This window comes from Schistocerca nitens, chromosome 2 (assembly GCF_023898315.1).
Source record: "Schistocerca nitens isolate TAMUIC-IGC-003100 chromosome 2, iqSchNite1.1, whole genome shotgun sequence".
NCBI classification, from domain to species: Eukaryota; Metazoa; Arthropoda; class Insecta; order Orthoptera; family Acrididae; genus Schistocerca; species Schistocerca nitens.
The window spans coordinates 168,127,122-168,147,284 of NC_064615.1; the positions used below are offsets into that span (position 1 = coordinate 168,127,122).

At 39.9% G+C, this 20,163-nt stretch overlaps 1 protein-coding gene across 1 annotated transcript in view; it reads left to right on the forward strand.

Annotated features, from left to right (window-relative positions):
* LOC126234898 (uncharacterized) overlaps positions 1-13,956 on the forward strand; it is a 175,355-nt gene extending 161,399 nt beyond the window's left edge. Inside the window, exons 2-3 of the mRNA XM_049943638.1 lie at positions 7,853-8,057; positions 13,475-13,956. Of these exons, the coding sequence (XP_049799595.1) occupies positions 7,853-8,057; positions 13,475-13,956 (687 nt within the window). The remainder of the gene's footprint in view (positions 1-7,852; positions 8,058-13,474) is intronic.
* Positions 13,957-20,163: the final 6,207 nt, after the last annotated feature.

A 20,163-nucleotide genomic window follows, 5' to 3' on the forward strand; every position in this document is an offset into this window, starting at 1 on the left:
GTAGCATATTGTGTTATATTTTCCTTTATTGAAAGTTGCTAATTAGTACTTTATGGCCGCAGATCGGTAATTTTTTGCAGAAGTAGGAAATTGTAGTCTTTGGAACTATTACCTACCAAAACTGAGTTACTGTGAGTGACGTTCAGTGAGTAATTGTTGTACCTCAGACTTCATGTAACCAGTTTCATAATCTCTAACGCAAGAAAGCATTACATTTTAGCATGAAGTCTCTATATCGCGCTGTCACTAAACTCAGGCTCTTGTGTTGTCAGTAGTGGAAGAAGAGAGAGCAGTGGTGCATGAATGCGGTTCACTTGGAATTTCGTGCATTTTGAGATGCAGCGCGAGAAAATGCCAGATATTAGTGATTTTTAATACCTCATAAGCGTATGAAAACCAACATTGGAAATGAGAGACTCGGAAACTACGAGATAATACCTGCGATGAAATATCACATTTCGAGGTTAAGCCAAACTCAAATATCTCCATTAGAAGTCACATGAAGGGTACTGATAGAGAAAATATTCACCTGGTCACTACCTCTGGATGGGACTGGAGGTTATCACTGAAACAATCGATTTCCGCTTATATCGGTTGTTTTCCACACAAGTTTAATCTGATTTGAAACCGTTAGAAATAACTGTTTTCTACAACAGACAGTTTTCAATTTTTTATTCCTATTATATCCTGTAAAAAACGTAGCTATCGAACAAAGACTGGAAAATTTTACTCAGTTTCTAGAAACACGGAATTGAAACATTAAAGATGCAAGTAAAAGAAATTTAGTCCGTCCACCGGGCGCTGTTTTCCTCGAAAAGCGATGGGTGTGTGAATACTACAAAAAATCACCTCTGTTCTCCTGTTGATTCTAATTGCTTGAAACTCTGCTCAAAACCCATGTTGGAATTGGGGATCATACCAGTATTTGGGTATTGCAAAGAGTCAGTGTCAAATGGTGAAAACCGAGGTTGAAGAAATCTTTCTTTTCATGTTAATTTGTCGAAATAAGCGCACGGGAGTAGATAGCATTCCATTAGAACTACTGATAGCCTTGGGAGATCCAACCCTGACAAAACTATACTATCTGGTGATCAAGACGCATAAGACAGGTGAAATACCCTCAGACTTTAAGAAGAATATAATAATTCCAATCCAAAAGAAAGCAGGTGTTGACAGATGTAAAAATTACACACTATCAGTTTCATAAGTCACGGCTGCAAAACAGTAACACGAATTTTTTACAGACGAATGGAAAAACTGGTAGAAGCCGGCCTCGGAGAAGATCAGTTTTGATTCCGTAGAAATGTTGGAACAAGTGAGGCAATACTAACCCTACGACTTATCTTAGAAGATAGATTAAGAAAAGGCAAACCTACGTTTCTAGCACTTGTCGATATTGAGAAAGCTTTTGAAAATGTTGACTGGAATACTCTCTTTCAAATTCTAAAGGTGGCAGGTGTAAAATACAAGGAGCGAAAGGCTATTTACAATTTGTGCAGAAACCAGATGGCAGTTATAAGAGTAGAGGGTCATGAAAGAGATGAAGTGGTTGGGAAAGGAGTGAGACAGGGTTGTAGCCTCTCCCCGATGTTACTCAATCTTTATATTGAGCAAGCAGTAAAGGAAACAAAAGAAAAATTCGGAGCAGTTATTAAAATCCATGGAGAAGAAATAAAAACTTTGAGGTTCCCCAATGACATTGTAGTTCTCTCAAAGACAGGAAAATACTTGGAAGAGCAGTTTAACGGAATGGACAGTGTCCTGAAAAGAGGATATAAGGGGTGAACATCAACAAAAGAAAAACGAGGATAATGGAATGTAGTCACATTAAATTGGGTGATGCTGAGGGAGTTAGATTAGGAAATAAGTAGTAGATGAGTTTTGCTATTTGGGGAGCAAAATAACTGATTATTGTCAAAGTAGAGAGGATACAAAATGCAGACTGGCAATGGCAATATTTCTTAACATCGAGTATTGATTTAAGTGTCAGGAAGTCATTTCTGAAAGTATTTGTATGGAGTGTAGCCATGTATGGAAGTGAAGCGAGGACGATAAATAGTTTAGACAAGAGGGGAATAGAAGCTTTCGAAATGTGGTGCTACAGAAGAATGCCTTATATTAGATGGGTAGGTCACATAACTAATGAGGATGTATTGAATGGAATGGGGGGGGGGGGGGGAAGAGAAATGTGTGCCACAACTGGACTAGAAGAAGGTATCGGTTGGTAGGACATGTTCTGCGGCATGAAGGTGTCACCAATTTAGTATTGGAGGGAAGTGTGGAAGGTAAAAGTCGTAGAGGGCGACCAACAGATGAATACATTAAGCAGATTCAGAGGGATGTAGGTTGCAGTAGGTACAGGGAGATGAAGAAGGTTGCACATAATATAGCATGGAGAGCTGCATCAAAGCAGCAACATTACGTAGGCACAGGCAGTAGATCAAATACTTTATGTTTTTTTTATACTAGGAATGAATTGTTAATTTTTAATTTATTCCTGTTACAATACTCTCCTTCCTCTTTTATTACTTCATGGATATGGAAGACAAATCTTTAATCTTTTGAAGCAAATGAAGCACTGTATTCATTCCTACGTCACTTCGTATAAATATTTCCAGACTAGCGTTGGTGCCCGTCTGCAATACAATGGATGTCCGGCGACGACAGAGAGAAACCATCGTATGGACCAGGTGGGGGCAAGTCTTGCGCACTGTACCTGCACTCGGGCCTTAAGCCATTACACACGGCAACACGAACATTATTTTGTTAACAATGATGTACCAATTCTTCAGCCATGTGTTTGTTGCTCGTTTCTGCGTTCAGTGTTATTAATTTAGCACTAATCGCTTTTCCTATATTCTTTACTAACGCAGTATTGCAAATCAATGCTACTTTATAAACAAAAATAACTCCTTTTTTAAAAATGTTTTCTAAGCGATAAATTCTAGCACTGCAGCTATGGCTAATTGATATTTCTTTTTTTATTACAGTGTTAGTAAGAAATAAAGAAAAGGCCTCTTTTTAATTGAGACCAAACAAATACCAAAAATATCGGTTATTCAGAAGTAAAAAACTGATATTTTTTTAAATGGTCGGGTTTTTCCGTCCCTACCTCTGCCTGCTTCAAGTGCTTTGATGGAAAGAGTAGTAGTCTTAGGGTGAGCATATCCCATGTCGGTAATTGTGTTCAAAGAATAGGAGACTGACGGTTCCCTAAGGTATAGCATTTCAGTCAATCCATGCCAACTTGATAAAAATTATAATTTGAAAATGGACGTAGATGGCATAAAGAGAATGTTTCATTTGGTCTGGCTGTAATTATAACCATGGCTGGTTCGTCTGAAGCAGTTAAGAGTGTTGTTTATAAAGTTGTATGTGCTTTCCCGACGATGTATAATGCAAGGCAGTCATCGTGAAGCATTTTAAGCTGTCCAGTCGCTGACTTCAAAAAGTTTCGAAAATCTGCAAACAGCATTTAATTCCAAACAGGGTACAGGTGCAGCTGAAAAGTCTAATTATTTTGTTAGTCTTATGACAAACAAAATTAAAAGTGTAGAAGAAGGAGCGTCAAGTCGAATGTTACAGAATTAGTACAACCTAATAGCGCTATGTGGAAACCAGTTTCATCTTTTGTATTGTTGTGTGCATTACAGGACTTGATTTTAGGAGGATAAAGAAATTCAGATTCGGTTTTTGATGATTTATTGCAGTTTAGAATACAGTCAGGTGAACGAAACATTGAGGGAATGTTATGAAAGTATTTCTCAAAATGTCACCTACATTTCTCGTAAAACCAAAAATGATTTAGACTCTGACACAAACTGTAAAGTTTTACGTTATGTATCATCCAACAGATTGTGCGCAAGTGGGAACACAACGTAGTTTCCACACAAACCAATCAGAAAATCGATCTCGAACCTTATGGTAGCGGTTCAAAGGCGCAAAAGATGGGAAATTTGTTTAATGGCAGGAAATCAGTTAATTTTGAGAATAGGAATGCGGAACCAACACAAAATAACGTAAATGGCGCGAAAACGTATAATCTTGGAACGTAAAAACAGGTTTCTGTAGTTATACTGTTGCATTGTAGAAGGAACAGGAGAAAATGGACGGGTAGGGATGTAGTCAGAATTTCTAAATCACAAGTTCGAGAAAAATGTTTTACTCCAATTGACATGAAAAAGTGTGGGTCCCCCTGCACGCAGCTAATACTTCCTCGCAGCGGACAAACATTTTGAAAACACAAAATTGTAAGTGGCCCTGTTCATGCTAGTCTCTTGAGATCTCTAAATTCACACACTTGGCTTCCGAGATACCATGGTAGTGTTTCAACTTCTTTCCTATCCTACGTCCATTATTAAGCCTATCGTCAGAAGTGCAAATGTGGCTCCTTAAACTTTCCAACTTGTCATCTAATAGATCTTAATTTTTTCCCTATTCATCTGTATATTTTTCTGGTGGGCAACTTGGCTACATGAACTATTATGCTTATTTTATGAAAGTTGTCACACGCATATTCCCTTACTATATACTTATTATCTGGCAATGTCCTGCAATATTAGCCTTTTTATAGGCAAATGTGATGGAAGAACACCGTCTCTTACGCACACGCTGACGATGAGACGTTAACTCTGATCTTCCTCGCAGAGCAACCTGCGTAATTTAACTAAATTAATAAGGCTGCTGTTTTAAAAAATTAAATGATTTTTCTCTTCTCACAGTAACACACAAGAGAACTGAAATATATCTTTAGGAAGTTCTTCAATGTATTATTTTGTTTGAGAATTGCTAAAGAGACGTGTGAAGACTCCTTGCTTTTCGCGTTCCCGCAATAAACGTAAACGTGGTGTCTTGCTATGTAACTCAACCCTTTTCAATTTCAGACCTTTACTTTGATATGAATTTTGGAAATAATTAAATGCTGTTCTAGGAAATCATTAGTATTATTCAAATAGTAAATGTGAGTCATGTAAATTCTTAAGTATCAGACTGTGACTGGAACTGGTTGTTACCTAGCTGCACACTGACTTCATGATTTAGTTGCTTTAATTTTTTAATCGGCTTAACAGTGTAGTATACTGCGTTGACATTACTTCTTAACCACTTACAGATTCAAAATACTTAGTGTACGAATATCCATGAATGAAAGCACTTCCCACGTTATGTCCTCAAATGAATATGTGTTCTCAGAATTGACATAACTATAAACAGCTTGATGGTTCGTCAAATTAACATAAAACTTACAACAACAAACATCCCCAAATGCACAATCGACATACGAGGGACACTTCATAAAGAATCCGCACCAATTTTTTTAGTTACACCTTTTTTTTCAGTATCTCTTTACAGTCTTCCAATGTAGTCTCTAGTCTAATCTAAAATCACTGGGGGAAGTGGCAACAAAACCACTATTCACGTTAGTGTGTAGAATATATGAGTCTCGCGACATACCATCTGACTTTCGGAAAAGAGCTGACAAGTGCGAGAATTATCGCACAATCAGCTTAACAGATCATGCATCGAAGCTGCTTACAAGAATAATATACAGAAGAATGGAAAAGAAAATTGAGAATGCGCTAGGTGACGATCAGTTTGGCTTTAGGAAAAGTAAAGGGACGAGAGAGGCAATTCTGACGTTACGGCTAATAATGGAAGCAAGGCTAAAGAAAAATCAAAACACTTTCATAGGATTTGTCGACCTGAAAAAAGCGTTCGACAATATAAAATGGTGCAAGCTGTTTCAAATTCTGAAAAAAGTAGGGGTAAGCTATAGGGAGAGACGGGTCATATACAATATGTACAACAACCAAGAGGGAATAATAAGAGTGGACGATCAAGAACGAAGTGCTCGTATTAAGAAGGGTGTAAGACAAGGCTGTAGCCTTTCGCCCCTACTCTTCAATCTGTACATCGAGGAAGCAATTATGGAAATAAAAGAAAGGTTCAGGAGTGGAATTAAAATACAAGGCGAAAGGATATCAATGATACGATTCGCTGATGACATTGCTATCATGAGTGAAAGTGAAGAAGAATTAAATGATCTGCTGAACGGAATGAACAGTCTAATGAGTACACAGTATGGTTTGAGAGTAAATCGGAGAAAGACGAAGGTAATGAGAAGAAGTAGAAATGAGAACAGCGAGAAACTTAACATCAGGATTGATGGTCACGACGTCAATGAAGTTAAGGAATTCTGCTACCTAGGCAGTAAAATAACCAATGACGGACGGAGCAAGGAGGAAACCAAAAGCAGACTCGCTATGGCAAAACAGGCATTTCTGGCCAAGAGAAGTCTACTAATATCAAATACCGGCCTTTATTTGAGGAAGACTGTGGACTGTGGACTGTGGGAAAACCGGAACAGAAGAGAATCGAAACATTTTAGATGTGGTGCTACAGACGAATGTTGAAAATTAGATGGACTGATAAGGTAAGGAATGAGGAGGTTCTACGCAGAATCGGAGAGGAAAGGAATATGTGGAAAACACTGATAAGGAGAAGGGACATCTGCTAAGACATGAGGGAGTGACTTCCATGGTACTAGCGGGAGCTGTAGAGGGCACAAACTGTAGAGGAAGACCGAGATTGGAATACGTCAAGCAAATAACTGAGGACGTAGGTTGCAAGTGCTACTCTGAGATGAAGAGGTTAACACAGGAAAGGAATTCGTGGCGGGCCGCATCAAACCAGTCAGTAGACGGCTGACCAAAAAAAAAAAAAAAAAAAAAAAGTAGTTTCCCTGCTTCTTTATGATTCAATCTCAACATCTTGAAACCTCTGTTATTCCATCTAGGGAACCACTACTGTTCATATGTCAAAGGGTTCTAGTAACGATGGTAGAAAGGTCTTCCAGAGATATATAGCGACATCCATGCATAGGTTTTGTCAGCATCGTGAACAACTCGAAGTCTGGTGCAAGCATGTCCGGGCTGTAGGAAGGATTCGTCAACACATCCCATCCGTATTCGAGCAGCTTTTGGGCTACAATACTACCGACCTGCAGGCGAGTATTGTCGTGGAGAACGAGTGGCCCAGTCTCGAGCAACTGAGGTCGGATTTGTGCCTTTTTTCTGGGCCGGTTTTGCATGAAGTTCCGATAAAACTCTGCTGTGACCCTTATTCCCCATGAGACTCTATCTGCCATGATGATTCCTTGATATCATAAGAAAAAATTATCACTTGCTTGCGCTTTGAATGGGCGCATTTTGCATGAAGTTATGATAATACGCTGCTGTGGCTCTTATTGCTCATGGAACTCCATCTGTCATATTGATTCCTTGAGCTTTCATTCAGCGCATCGAAATTTCTTGGACTTGGAGAATCTCAAGGTCTCCACTTTTGGATAGTGATTTCAAATCCGGTTCAAAAGTCTCCAATCCATGTTTCATCAATAGCGACAGTTTAACACAAAAGGACCTTGCCCTTCACAGTTCTATCGTTGATGGAACAAGGTTGCGATGGTCATTCGTTTCTGCTTCTCTTCAACAGTTAACCCCCCGTTACTCGCGCGGAGCACAGATGTACTCCATTGTCGTTCTATACGATAAGTGGCGGGGCTGAAATCCTTAGAGTCTGGCTTGATTGTTCTAATCTGTACTTGCAGTAAGTTGCGTGCGCCGTCCTGAAAGGGTCTTCTCATAGGAAAGTCTTGAGTGTTACCTGTCGTGTTTGGCACACACGTATTCTACACGTGAGTATCGAGGAACCAGCACATATTTTACAGGGTAAGTAAAAATGTTAGTTTCCATTATATTTGAAATATGTTTGGATTGCTATCGTGGTATTAATTTATTGTTATTATTTAGGTATAACGGCAAATCGCACTTCTGATGAAAGGATTTGGATGCAATAGCTAGAGGAAGAACTGGAGACTGATGAGCCTTCTGATTGTGATTCTGATCTGTGCGATGGATATACAAGAGAGGGTGATGATCGAAACAGTGTAATGGAAGATTTGGAAGAAGATAGTGTGGACATAGAAGAGAACTTCTACAAGACAAGTGAAGAACAATCGGAAGTAGATAACGTCGACAAGGAAGAGAACCTCATCAAGGCAAGTGAAAAACCTGATATTTATTTTAGAAAAGATGAAACAAAATGGAATAAATTACCGCCTCGTCCTAATGTAAAAACGAAGTCCAGCAATATCGAACTTTGTGTTCCTGGTCCAAAAGGAGAGGCAAAAAATTCAAAATCTGAAATCGATTGTATTAACTTGATTATTAATGACAGAATAATAGAATTTATCGTGAAAAGTACCAATATTTATTCAGAAACAATCAGGCACAAATTTACTAGCGAACTAGATGCAAAATTTACAGATCAATGTGAAAGGCGTGCTCTTCTTCGTGTAATGTTTTTCACTGGTATGCTAACGTCTTCCAAGTTGAAAATTTGCAAAATAAGGGACAATGAGAAAGGCAGTGGTATTGAAATACTCTATTTGACTATTTCGACGAATAGATTTCATTTCTTGCTCCGTTGCCTCAGATCTGACGAAGTAAGTACCAGAAAGAGACAATAAAGCTCGACAAATTGGCACCAATACGATAACTTATGGATTTGGTGTTAGAAAACTTTCAGAAGTACTATTCTCCTGGGGATTACCTCACAACTGACGAGCAGCTGGTTGGTTTTAGTGGAAGATGTCCATTCAGGCAGTTTGTACCTAGTAAACCTGCTAGTTATGGCTTGAAGGTGTTTGCATTAGTGGATTGTAGAATAATGTGTACTGTGAATATGGAAATTTACTATCGACAACAGCCGGCGGGGCCTTTTGATGTAAGAAATGCAGGAAAGGAGGTCGTCATGAGAATTGCGAAACCTATTTTAGGCACAGGACGTAACATCACGGACGATAATTGGTTCACTAGCTATCGTCTACTTCAAGAACTGCTTGAGAAAAAGACAACTTATGCTGGAACAATCAGACACAACAAAAAAAGAAATACCGGAGGAATTTTTATCCAGCAAATTTCGAGAAATACACACTTCTGTTTTCGGTATTAGACATGATGCAACACTTATATCCTACTGCGAAAGGAAAAAGAAAGCATAAATTTTACTTTCAAGTATGCACAATAATGCAGCGATTGACCCAGCCCACCAGTTCAAAAAACAAACCAGAAATTGTTAGAGTCTAGAATCGCACAAAAGTTGGAGTTGATGTATGCGATCAACTTTGTTCAGATTACGATACAGCAAGAACTACTAAATGATGGCCAACAGAATTTTCTTACAATATTTGAAATATCGCGGCTATTAAGGCTTAACGCATTTATTCAGCAAACAAAAACTATGTCAAAGTGAAACCTGATTTCCTTGATGAAACTAGTTAGCAAATGGTGAAAGGGCAGATTCATGAACGCATCAAACAGTCCTTGATACCCAGACAACTAAAAATAAGAGGACTGATGCTGTTAGGAGAGGACTTAGAAGAAAAAATGGAAATAGCTAAACTGAAAAAGGAGGGCAAAAGATGTTGTACCGTATGAGGCAGATCAAGGAATAAATCAACATGAAGAGGCCTGCAAAATGTAACGAATGGGTGTGTGTCGAACATCGACAACTAGCATTGTTTGTAACAATTGTACGTGATTTCTCATAGTACATATCTAATGTGATTACTTTTTTGTGTATTATGAGCTTCTTTATTAAAGTTATTTTGAATAGTTTAGATTACTTCTTGTGTAATGTAGCATGTTGTGATTAATAGACTGGGGGAGTGACAAAAACTCATTTTGAGTTTAAAAAATCAAATATTTAATTCCTTCCCCCGTTTCAAAAGTATTAGTAACGAATTTGCTCATGCATCGAAAAGGACGTAAGAAACAAATAAAATAATTAAATAGAGAAGAAACGTATCTTTAACAAAAAAAAGTGGTGGAGTACATTTGTACTCGCCGCGAGTATCTGTGTCACCAAAACCCGGGCGAGTAGCGGAGGGCTAAACAGTGTGGGACACATCTGGCAGAAATGTTTCTCTTCTTCAAATCATATGTCCCATGACTTCAGAGAGTTTCTCCAAGTTCCACTGCGGTCTTCTTCAAGAGCATCTGCCACTAGTTTCACACTCCAAATACCTGTTCGCGGTTTTTGGCCTTCCAAGCCTTAAATTTTTGTCTGGGCTCATACGACCACCACGAAAACGACTAACCCATCGTGAAGCTGTACCACGATAAACCTCAAACTAACCACGAACTCACTTAACGCACTGTGGACTTCTGCTGGATTTCGATCTTGATGTACGATCTCCGATCTTTGGTATTCACAGTACCCGAGACCCCTGCTGCTTCCACATCTTCCCCTCGTTAATTTCACACACAGTGAAAAAACAAAATCCCGTGGTTCTGCCTCAAACTCCCAACTTCTTCTGAAGTAATTTTCGTTGTTGTTGCAACAAACAGTCCACAGTAATACTAACCTATGCATTGTGTATGAAATGTCCCTAGTAAAAATCAACAAAAACACAGTAAAATATTGTCCCATCCTTCAGTTATCTGAATCGTAATCCACTAGCTAATCTTGTTCATATCTTTTCTATCAAGAAACCACCAGTTTAACAATTTATAAGGTATGGGTATTTAGTGTTTCACATGCACAAACTAATGAAGAGCCCAAAACTCTTTGGAAAACTGATTACTAGGACTGATGAGTAAATTACAATTAATACCAAGTCCACTTTTGAGAGTGTTAATTGAGTAATGTAGAATCGGTGTTTAAGCTCAGTCTAAATGACTGTGCTTCAAAACAGCCACAGTACCTGTTCGTTGCAACAATTTTCAGATCAGTCGTCGTAGGCTGTCATTTTATGTGAAAACGATTCATATCATTTGCTTACCGGACAGATCTAATACTTTGTCATAAAAAAACATGACATATTCATCTTTCCTTTGGTGCACGGAAGAAGTTCTACATTAGTAAAAGTGGAAAAATTTAATCAATTCTCTCTTTTACTCGAAACATTTATTATAAAATCTCAACGAAATATTGTGAGAGAGAGGAACCGTAATGAACTACTTAACGAACTTTTGGTTTGACTCACTGTTAATTTCATAAAACCTGCGTTATATACTCTAAAGGCACGAAAATCACAAATATCAGATTACTTGTATCTGCCATAAGTAACGTTTTAATACCAATCTTGAGATGCAGTTAGGCTCTCTTCATTATACAACTTACTCTTCAGAGAACCCGCAATAGTACATAACACAGAGCTCATTTATTTAACCACAAAAAGTATATCTGGCTCATTCACACATCTTAGGATCCTCAGCAAAATCTTCCCTCCAATAAAACAAGCCTCTCGACAGCTAGAGAAAACATACTTCGTCTATAGGCAAAAACAGAAGTATCACAGTTAAATGTTTAAACAACTTTCTCTACAAAATATAGCGAGTGTTCATCTCTCTAGACATCTTAACACTTCCTCGAGCCAAAAAGCTGTGCCTTCCACCCGACGAAGCACACCTCCCAATGTCTTTAATATTCATAGAGCTGCCAACTCTATGCAAACATTGACCTATCATTTAGTGCGAGCTAAATTGTCTCGAAGTTAATAAATGAAAAGCACGGTACTGAGTACGTTCTACAGAATTCTTTAGAACATACAAACATACACAATATTGTGCCTTTTCTACATAATTATGTTGCTCTTTCAAGAAGTTCTCTCTCTAAATACAAGTTTTTACAAGTACAGCAGAACTACATTTACCCTAACTACAACTATCCGCATTGTAAATTATCCGTATCGCTTTGAGGAAAAAAAATTATATTGTATGACTAAATCGCTAGTTTTGTTAGATAGTTATTTCATTGTCGTTCTGAAATTAGTGAGCAGTGAATCTATTAGAAGATAAAGTCCTCCAAGGAGCAATGAATACAGTACGCGCAGTGTTGTTGGCGCAGTAAATCGCATTTTTGTGTTTGTGGTACCTGTCATTCGGTGCGGCCTACATCAGTCTGTGTCGTGACCTTATCGTATACAGTAATTTATCGCTATATGTTCCATCTTCCGTGTTTTTGTTTCTTTTTCTGCGTATGTTTTGTTTTACTGTGCAGCATATATCTTCTAAAAGGTAACGCCTTGTTCTGTCGTTGGGAGAGCAAATAAAATTCCCTGAACAATTAGACAAAAGTGTGAGTGGTAAGCATGTTGGTGAGATGTTTAGCGTGGGAACATGGACGTACAACAAACTATGCAGCTTTAAATATTAATTCCGTCCTTGGGAATGACGATGGGAGTTCCTCGAGGAAAACTATGAAAACATCTGAAATCGAAGAGCTTGAAGAGGACGTATTCATGTGGCTTTTGCAGCAGACAGCATTGAGAAACACTCTTTCAGCGCCAATTGCGACAAAGCAAAACCTTTCATACAGAAAATCGACAGTTTGTATCCATTTAAAGCGAGCAATGGCTGTCTGCGGAATTTCAAGGCAAGAGACGGTATTCACGAGTTGAATGTAAGTGGTGAAAAACTATCAGCAGACCCAAAAGCAGTAGAAAATATTATTGAAAAATTCAAAAGTTAAGCAGAATCTAATGATCCTGAATTTTAATACAACGCAGGTGAACAGGCGTTATATGGAATATTGAAGTCTTTGTCTGAAACAACTTTAGCTTCTAAAACAAAACCGATAAGGTAAGTAAAGACTATATTAGCATGCTGAACTGTGCCAAATCTACGGGAAGTCTCAAAATGCCCCTTTTGTTGACAGGTAAATCGAAAAACCCTTGGGCTATCGCAGATGTTTAAAAACGTCATGCCGGGCAGTGTGGTCGAGCGGTTCTAGGCGCTTCAGTCTGGAACCGCGCGACCGATACGGTCGCAGGTTCGAATCCTGCCTCTGGCATGGATGTGTGTGTTGTCCTTACGTTAGTTACGTTTAAGTAGTTCTAAGTTCTAGGGGACTGATGACCTCAGATGTTAAGTCCCATCGTGCTCAGAGCCATTTGAACCATTTTTAAAAACTTCCCGTCATTTACAAGAATCAACCAAGGCATGTGTGACTACGACTTTGATGTCTGTTCTTGTTGTCTGGCGGCTTTGTACCATTTTTATACAGGCACTATGAAACACATGAAGACAGCAGTGTGCTGCCCGTATTTGACACTCGTACATAATGTGATAGTTATAATCCTCTGAAGAAGTCCACTAAATGCCTGAAATCGGTTGAGAAATCAAATTCCTTTTATGCAACAGGTTGCTGAACACTTCGATATAGAACTTTATATCCATTATTCTTCAGGTGAAGAGTCTTATAAATTTCTCTCAGGAGCTACTTTAATTTACTCAAAACATACCTGGGAAAGTGGATTGTCCAAATTAGGTAAATCATCATATCTATACTGTGATAAAGCGAACTAATAGTTCCGCTCGATCTCCTACCGGAGCAAACCAAAGAACCCACCGTTGTACTGGTGTGTGTATTTTCGTATGGCACAACAGAAATTTAACAGACTGCTCTTACATAGTGTTGGAAGCATTGAATTTGGTGAAGATAACCACATTAGAAAGAGCTGAGAGTAACTTGAAAGGCATCTCAACCAAAGACGACATACCGAAGGAGGATGATGAATCGAAGATGCGTGAAATGGAAGAGGAAGAAAGAGAAGTAGCTGAGAACGAAACAACGTTTGATGACATAAAAAGGATCCTTTTGAAAATTCCTGCGTGGTCCGACATCAGTGCAGAGGATATAGAAAAACGGCTCGCATGTGATTCTCCGGACCCTGGATTCCAAATTCTCAGCGACGATGAAATCATGCAAAGTGTGAGAGAAGAAACTGATGGTCAATGGGAAAACATTGTCAGTGAACCAGACGCGGGACCGTCAGCCGTTGAGGCGTTTGCATGTCTTGACACTGCGCTGACATGGATGGAGCGGCAGCCTGAGTGTGACCATGTACAACTGCTCACCGCCAAGCGGATGCTACACTTGGCTACACGGAAATGACTAAACACAACAAAATAACAGACTCTAATGGATAAATTCAAGAACTGACACAGTATGTAAGTACAATACTGCACAAAATACAAACAATATTGTTTTGTAGTAATGAAATTAACATCACTGTAGTATGTGTAGACGAATTTCGCTTTTTTTAAAAAGAAATTATCTGTTTTCATGATTTATCCTTATATCCGGATATTTGATTATCCGGATCTGATATGGGCCCCTGTCATCCGGTTAGTTGGAGTTCTATTCTATTTGGACACATAAAAGTGTACATATATTAATTCATCATAGTGATTTTAATGTAACACATGATTAGATCAAAAAGATAAATAACGACTAGTACCGCCGGGCAATGTCCACTAGTTTTAGTATTCCAGTTAGTGCTTCTGGCCCTCACACCCTCAGCCACTGGTCAATTACTACCACTCTTGGTCACAGGTGGCGCGAGCGTCCCTAAACTCTCGCAGACGCGATGTGATTCCCTGATACATTAAACGCAGTTAAGTGGAGCTGTAGAGGGCAAAAACTGTAGAGGAAGACAGAGATTGGAATACGTCAAGCAAATAATTGTAGGCTGCAAGTGCTACTCTGAGATGAAGAGGTTAGCACAGAAAAGGAATTCGTGGCGGGCCGCATCAAACCAGTCAGTAGACTGATGACCAAAAAAAAAAAAAAACTGGACTCAGTAAATGTGACTCATTATTTTACGTACATACTGATTCTCATGACCTGTTCATCTGGCGCAACTCTGAGACCAGTTTTAACAGTTAGCAATCGGTAAACGTTCTTATTTGGGACGAAGTCGACATCACGTTAAGAACCCTCGTGCGATACTGCTACTCGAATCTTATAGTAGTATGATGAGTGCAGAGTTCAGTGACGACGTAATGCGACGGTACGTGAACCTGTTTTTCTGGTATGTATGGACCTGGATTCGATACAGTGGATTATTGTACCTGACCACAAAAGTGGTGGGCCAGTCTTATAACAAGAGAACATCCAACACGAATCCAAAAAACCATGCATGGTCTCAAGGATAGAATTGCTGTATCAATGCAAACGTGGGAGACTGTTGACCTGTCGAGGCCCTGTCAGTGTGAGCCATTACCGCAAGGCAAACTAGACTGCCTGATACGGTAACTGTTGTGAGTCCTGTTTCCATGTGAGGACGATATACCCTGTAATGACATCCTGTATGCCGGCACTGTAGCGACGACACACAGCCTATCGTCTGTTTATTAATACACATTCTGCTTTCATATAATTGTTACAGTGATATCGTGACAACTTCAGTCAAGCACGACTACCTTATGTGATAACGTTTTTACTAAATTATGTGCGAATTATTTTATTTCTGCGCTTGGCCACTTTTCGCACTAAGCATATGAAATGGGTTCTCAGATACATAAGTGTCTCAACGTGTACTTAAGTAAAATAACCCAGTACGGGAAGACGAGTGTTCGTCACAGACATGGGTAGCGTTAGCAGTGCCCCGGGAAAGTGTGATACGACTGCATTTCTTCTCCATACACATAAACGAATTGAATGGAAGGCCGAGCAGCAATCTGAGACTACTTGTTGATGACGATGCAGCACACATAAAGGCGTCGTCGTTGAGTAATTGTGGGTGGATACTGGATGACAGGCGGAAGTTCTGTCTGCTGTGATGAATGGTAACTTGGTCTGAATGTAGGAGAACATAAGTTAATGCAGATGTATAGGAGAAACAATACTGTCGTGTCAGCATACAGAGTCAGTGTTGTGCTGCATGAAGCAATCACGTCGATTAAATATCTCGAAGTAATGTTGCAAAACGATATGAAACGGAACGAGCACGAAATGGTTGTGTTAGAGAAGACGAATATTCGACTTCCGTTAGTTGGTTGAACTTTCAGGAAAATGTTCCTTTTCTTGAGAGAAGAAGGCGTATAAAACTTTACTGCGACGCATTCATGAGTACTGCTCGAGTGTTTGCCATCTCCACCGTTAATCCTACAGGATTAAAGGAAGACACCGAAGCAGTTCAGAGGCGAGATGCTGTATTTGTTTACGGTAGGCTCGATCAACACGCGAATACTACGAAAATGTGAAGTCAAATTCTAATCCCTGCTAGGAAGACCAAGTTTTTTTCCCGAAAGGCTACTGAGAAAACTGTGTTTGCAGTTGACAGCAGAATGATTGCAACGCTACAAACGTACTTTTAGCGCAAGGACAACGAAGACATGATCAGAAAAATTAAAGCTCTTATGGAAGCGTATAGAAAATCGTTTCCCCGATGCAAAATTTGCAAATGTTGCACGAAACGGAGTAAACAGTAGTGGTAAAAGGCACCCTCCTTCATGCAACTTATGGTGGCTTGTGCTGCCTGTGTACCTTTACCAAGAGGACAACGATGGCACAACAACTCAGTTTACGTATACTGTCCGACATGGGACTAGAATAGGTTTAAAAGATATCGTCTGCTCCATGATGTGGTACTTCCATGTAAGCAGTGTATCATAGGTTAGAGAGTTCAGTTAACCATTGAACTCTTTACTATCCAGACTGGTGTTGTTTTTCTGACCTAGAGCACAGATATGAGAAGGAATGTGAATTGTGTTATGCAATTTTTCTTTCACTGCCATGGAATCTTATCGTCGGTGTCCCAGGACATGTACAGTATAAGCCCTTCTTTTAACCGTAGTATTTCGTAGATACTCGAGCGTACAACCGTGCGTACTGTTTGAAAGAAAGTACGAGCACACTCGTGTGTCATAAAGGCAACAGCCGTCATTTGTGGCCGAGCGGTTCTAGGCGCTTCAGTCCGGAACCGCGCGACCGCTGCGGTTGCAGGTTCGAATCCTGCCTCGCGCATGGATGTTAGTTTTAAGTACTTCTAAGTTCTAGAGGACTGATGACGTCAGATGTTAAGTCCCATAGTGCTCAGAGCCATTTGAACCATAAAGGCAACAAACGTGATCCACAGAACCACCGTTCCGTAACCCTGCTAGCCACTTTTTTGCACAATCTTAGAACATATTCTGATCTCAGGCGAGGTATGTCGAACAGAATGACCCCCTGCATAGCAACCGCCATGATTTCCGACAGTGTCTATCATGCGACGCCCAATTCGCTCTTACCTCAGTTGACATCCTAAGCCGAGGATGAAGGTAGTCAGCTAGAAGCAGTGTATCTTCCAAACAGCTTTTGACTCGATACCACACACACTTATTATGAAAATGACGATCGTATCAAGCGAAATGTATGAGTAGATTGAGGATTTCCTCGCAGCACGGAAGCAGTAGGTTGTTGGGCCCTTGTCAGTTACTGAGTATATTAATTACTTTGTCAACAAAATTAAGAGTAGCGTTAGATTAATCGCATATGATGCCGTTATTCCTAATTAGGTGCTGTATGAAGGAAGCTACACCAATATGCAATCAGGGTGGTTCAATAAAAGTAAAATTGCTTAAAATTATCAGAAATGTAAAATTTTGCGCTTCGCGAAACGAAAAAAAAACGTAGTATCGTACGACTATAATATCATGCGGAATTATCACATAGGCTCAGTCGCTCGTAAAGCAGGTGACAGACTTTCAACTCTAGAGAAATTCCATCAGTGTACAAAGGAGATTTCTTGCAAAACTCACGTGCGGTCCATCCTAGAAGATTGCTCGTATATGTAGATCCCTTACCTGATAATACTAAATAGGGATACCGAACATATACAAAGGGAAGCGCGAACGATTACTGGCTTCTTTGTCTCATGAGAGAGGGACACAAAGATGCAGACAGAACTGAACTGACAAACACTTGCAGGAAGAGTCCAGTTGTCCCACGAAAGCCTACTTAAGAAGAACCTAGTATATGTGGTGCAACGAAGAATATATTGCAACCCCCTATGTATAGCTCCCGTAGTGATTGTGAACAAGAGATTATTTATGTCACAGCATATATTCCTGAAACAGCTGAACGTTCACATGAACGCACAGAACGGCTCTTTTGTTAGAGCAATATAAAAAGGGGCACCTATGGTAGACGTATAAAGAATCATTTCGCCTTCAGTCAATACTCGACTGGAAATTTGTTCAAAAAGTGTACGAAATTCCTTCCGTCACATACTGTAGTTTCCGTAAGTCGTAATAAACAGTTCTTAGTTACAAACACGACTGCATTTATCTTTGAAACGTCAGTTTTTCTGTACTTTATGATAGGCAATACACCAGATTAATGCCACTGAGTTCTTTGCTCTTAACTTTAACTAACAGGGGAATTTCATCAAGAGCTCGGTATTCCAGGGCCAAGAGCGACGTTCGCTTCCTGAAGGGAGTCGATAATTTCTATGACACTTGTGACCAGAGAGGCGTTAAGATCGTAAAGCCGCCGTCCGCGCGGAGGAATTCTTCGTCGAGTAGCACCTTGCAGCAAAGTCGTCCTTATTAAATTTTAGTGCGGAATATTCTCGCCACGGAGGGTGCCGTAGAAGTTTGAGTAGGGTCGTAACGCGGCAGCTAGCGCCACCGCACGCCCTGTGAGACCCGGCACGCAACTGCCAACAGAGTAGAGGGAGACACTGGGTCTGCGGCAGCAGGCAAAAGGAGACCAGTGACGGGGGGGCTACCACAGTTATTTCCGCCGTAGAGGAAGCGCCGCGCGCACGGGCGCAAAGTAGCGGGCTCCGTTCTCCGCATACGAAAAAGCTTTTAAAACTTCTACAATAAAAGCGCCGTGAAATCAAAACACGTGTTCCCCACCGTCTATTCACTCAGACGTGAGGTAACATTTTCATACAGCTGTTCTCGTTTATATACAAAAATTGCTTACGCTACAGATGTTAAACTGAAAGTTAACGGAAAGCTGGCCACGCTCTATTGTTATGCGTACCGGAGGACAAGTACCTATCTGAAATTCTGCATATGAGGGATAGTCAGAAAGTTTTAATTATCCTCTCGAAAACACTGAAGATACGCAATTTTTTTCTTTTTTCGGGAAAATTTCTGTAGAGCTGTTGCACATGGAAAGCCCTGCGCCACATTACAATGCATACCGCAAGAGTATTCAAACAAAATTGTCCATACCACTCATAAGTGAGGCTGGGTTGCCCTATTTTGATTAGGTTCTTCTAACAACAGTACCGCGACTGGGGGATTTCATTGTATACCAAGACAGCAGGTATGTATTGGCAAACAAACGAATATTTTTTCGAGGTAGTTATTACAACATTGTAACTACCCTTCGTACAGGGTAGCAGAGGATCCGTTACATATTAATTGTACAGGAGTTTTGCAAACATTTCGTTCAAATCAGCATAAAACACAAATATAAAACACATTTGAAGTAAGAGATGTCGATATCCTATGTACTTGGGCAAATGGAGAAACGAAGGAAGGAAGATTAGAGTTCAAAGTCCCGTTGACGTCGTGGTTATTAGAAGTTGAGCTCATGCTCGAAATATTTCAAGGATGTGGAAGGAAATCAGCCGTACTCTTTTCGAAGGAACCATCCCGACACTTGCCTGGACCGATTTGGGGAAATCACGGAAAACCTAAAATTGAATGACCGGACGCGGATTTGAACCGGCGTCCTTCCGAATGCGAGTCCACTGTGTTAACCAGTTCGTCACTTTGCTAGGTCAAAATGGGAAAATAAATTAGGGATAATAGTAACGTTTTACGAAGTATTGTCCAACTTTCATCGTACGCTTATGGAGTATAGACTAGATGCAGATGTAGATGGTGAATCCATCTCTCTAGGAGACGCTACACGTTCAGCTCAAAAGGTTAGGGGCTTAAATTATCAACTCGTTTCGATTGCGTGTAGAACATTTTTCTTTTATTCCAACATGTATTGACAAAAAATGTTGTCCTCAACCTTTTGACTTCCGCCAATGGTGGTCTTTCAATCCGTTTAAAACGACAATAAGGCCAGGACGGCATCGTCAACAGGTAAAAACCACTTCTCGTCGCTTTCGTCTTTGACTGTCAGTCCATATTCTGTCCTTGTTAAATCATTCCATGTCACTTAATAGGTCCTACGATTCTTCCTCATTCTCAGTAACGGTAGCAATACCAGCTACCCTTGTAACTGATATCTTTTCAGCCGGAATTTTAATCCCACACCGAAACTGTTGTATTAATCCGTCATTACTTCTTAGATCTCCAGGTGAAACACTAGTGGAGATAGAAACTGTGGTGTCACCGCCAGACACCACACTTACTAGGTGGT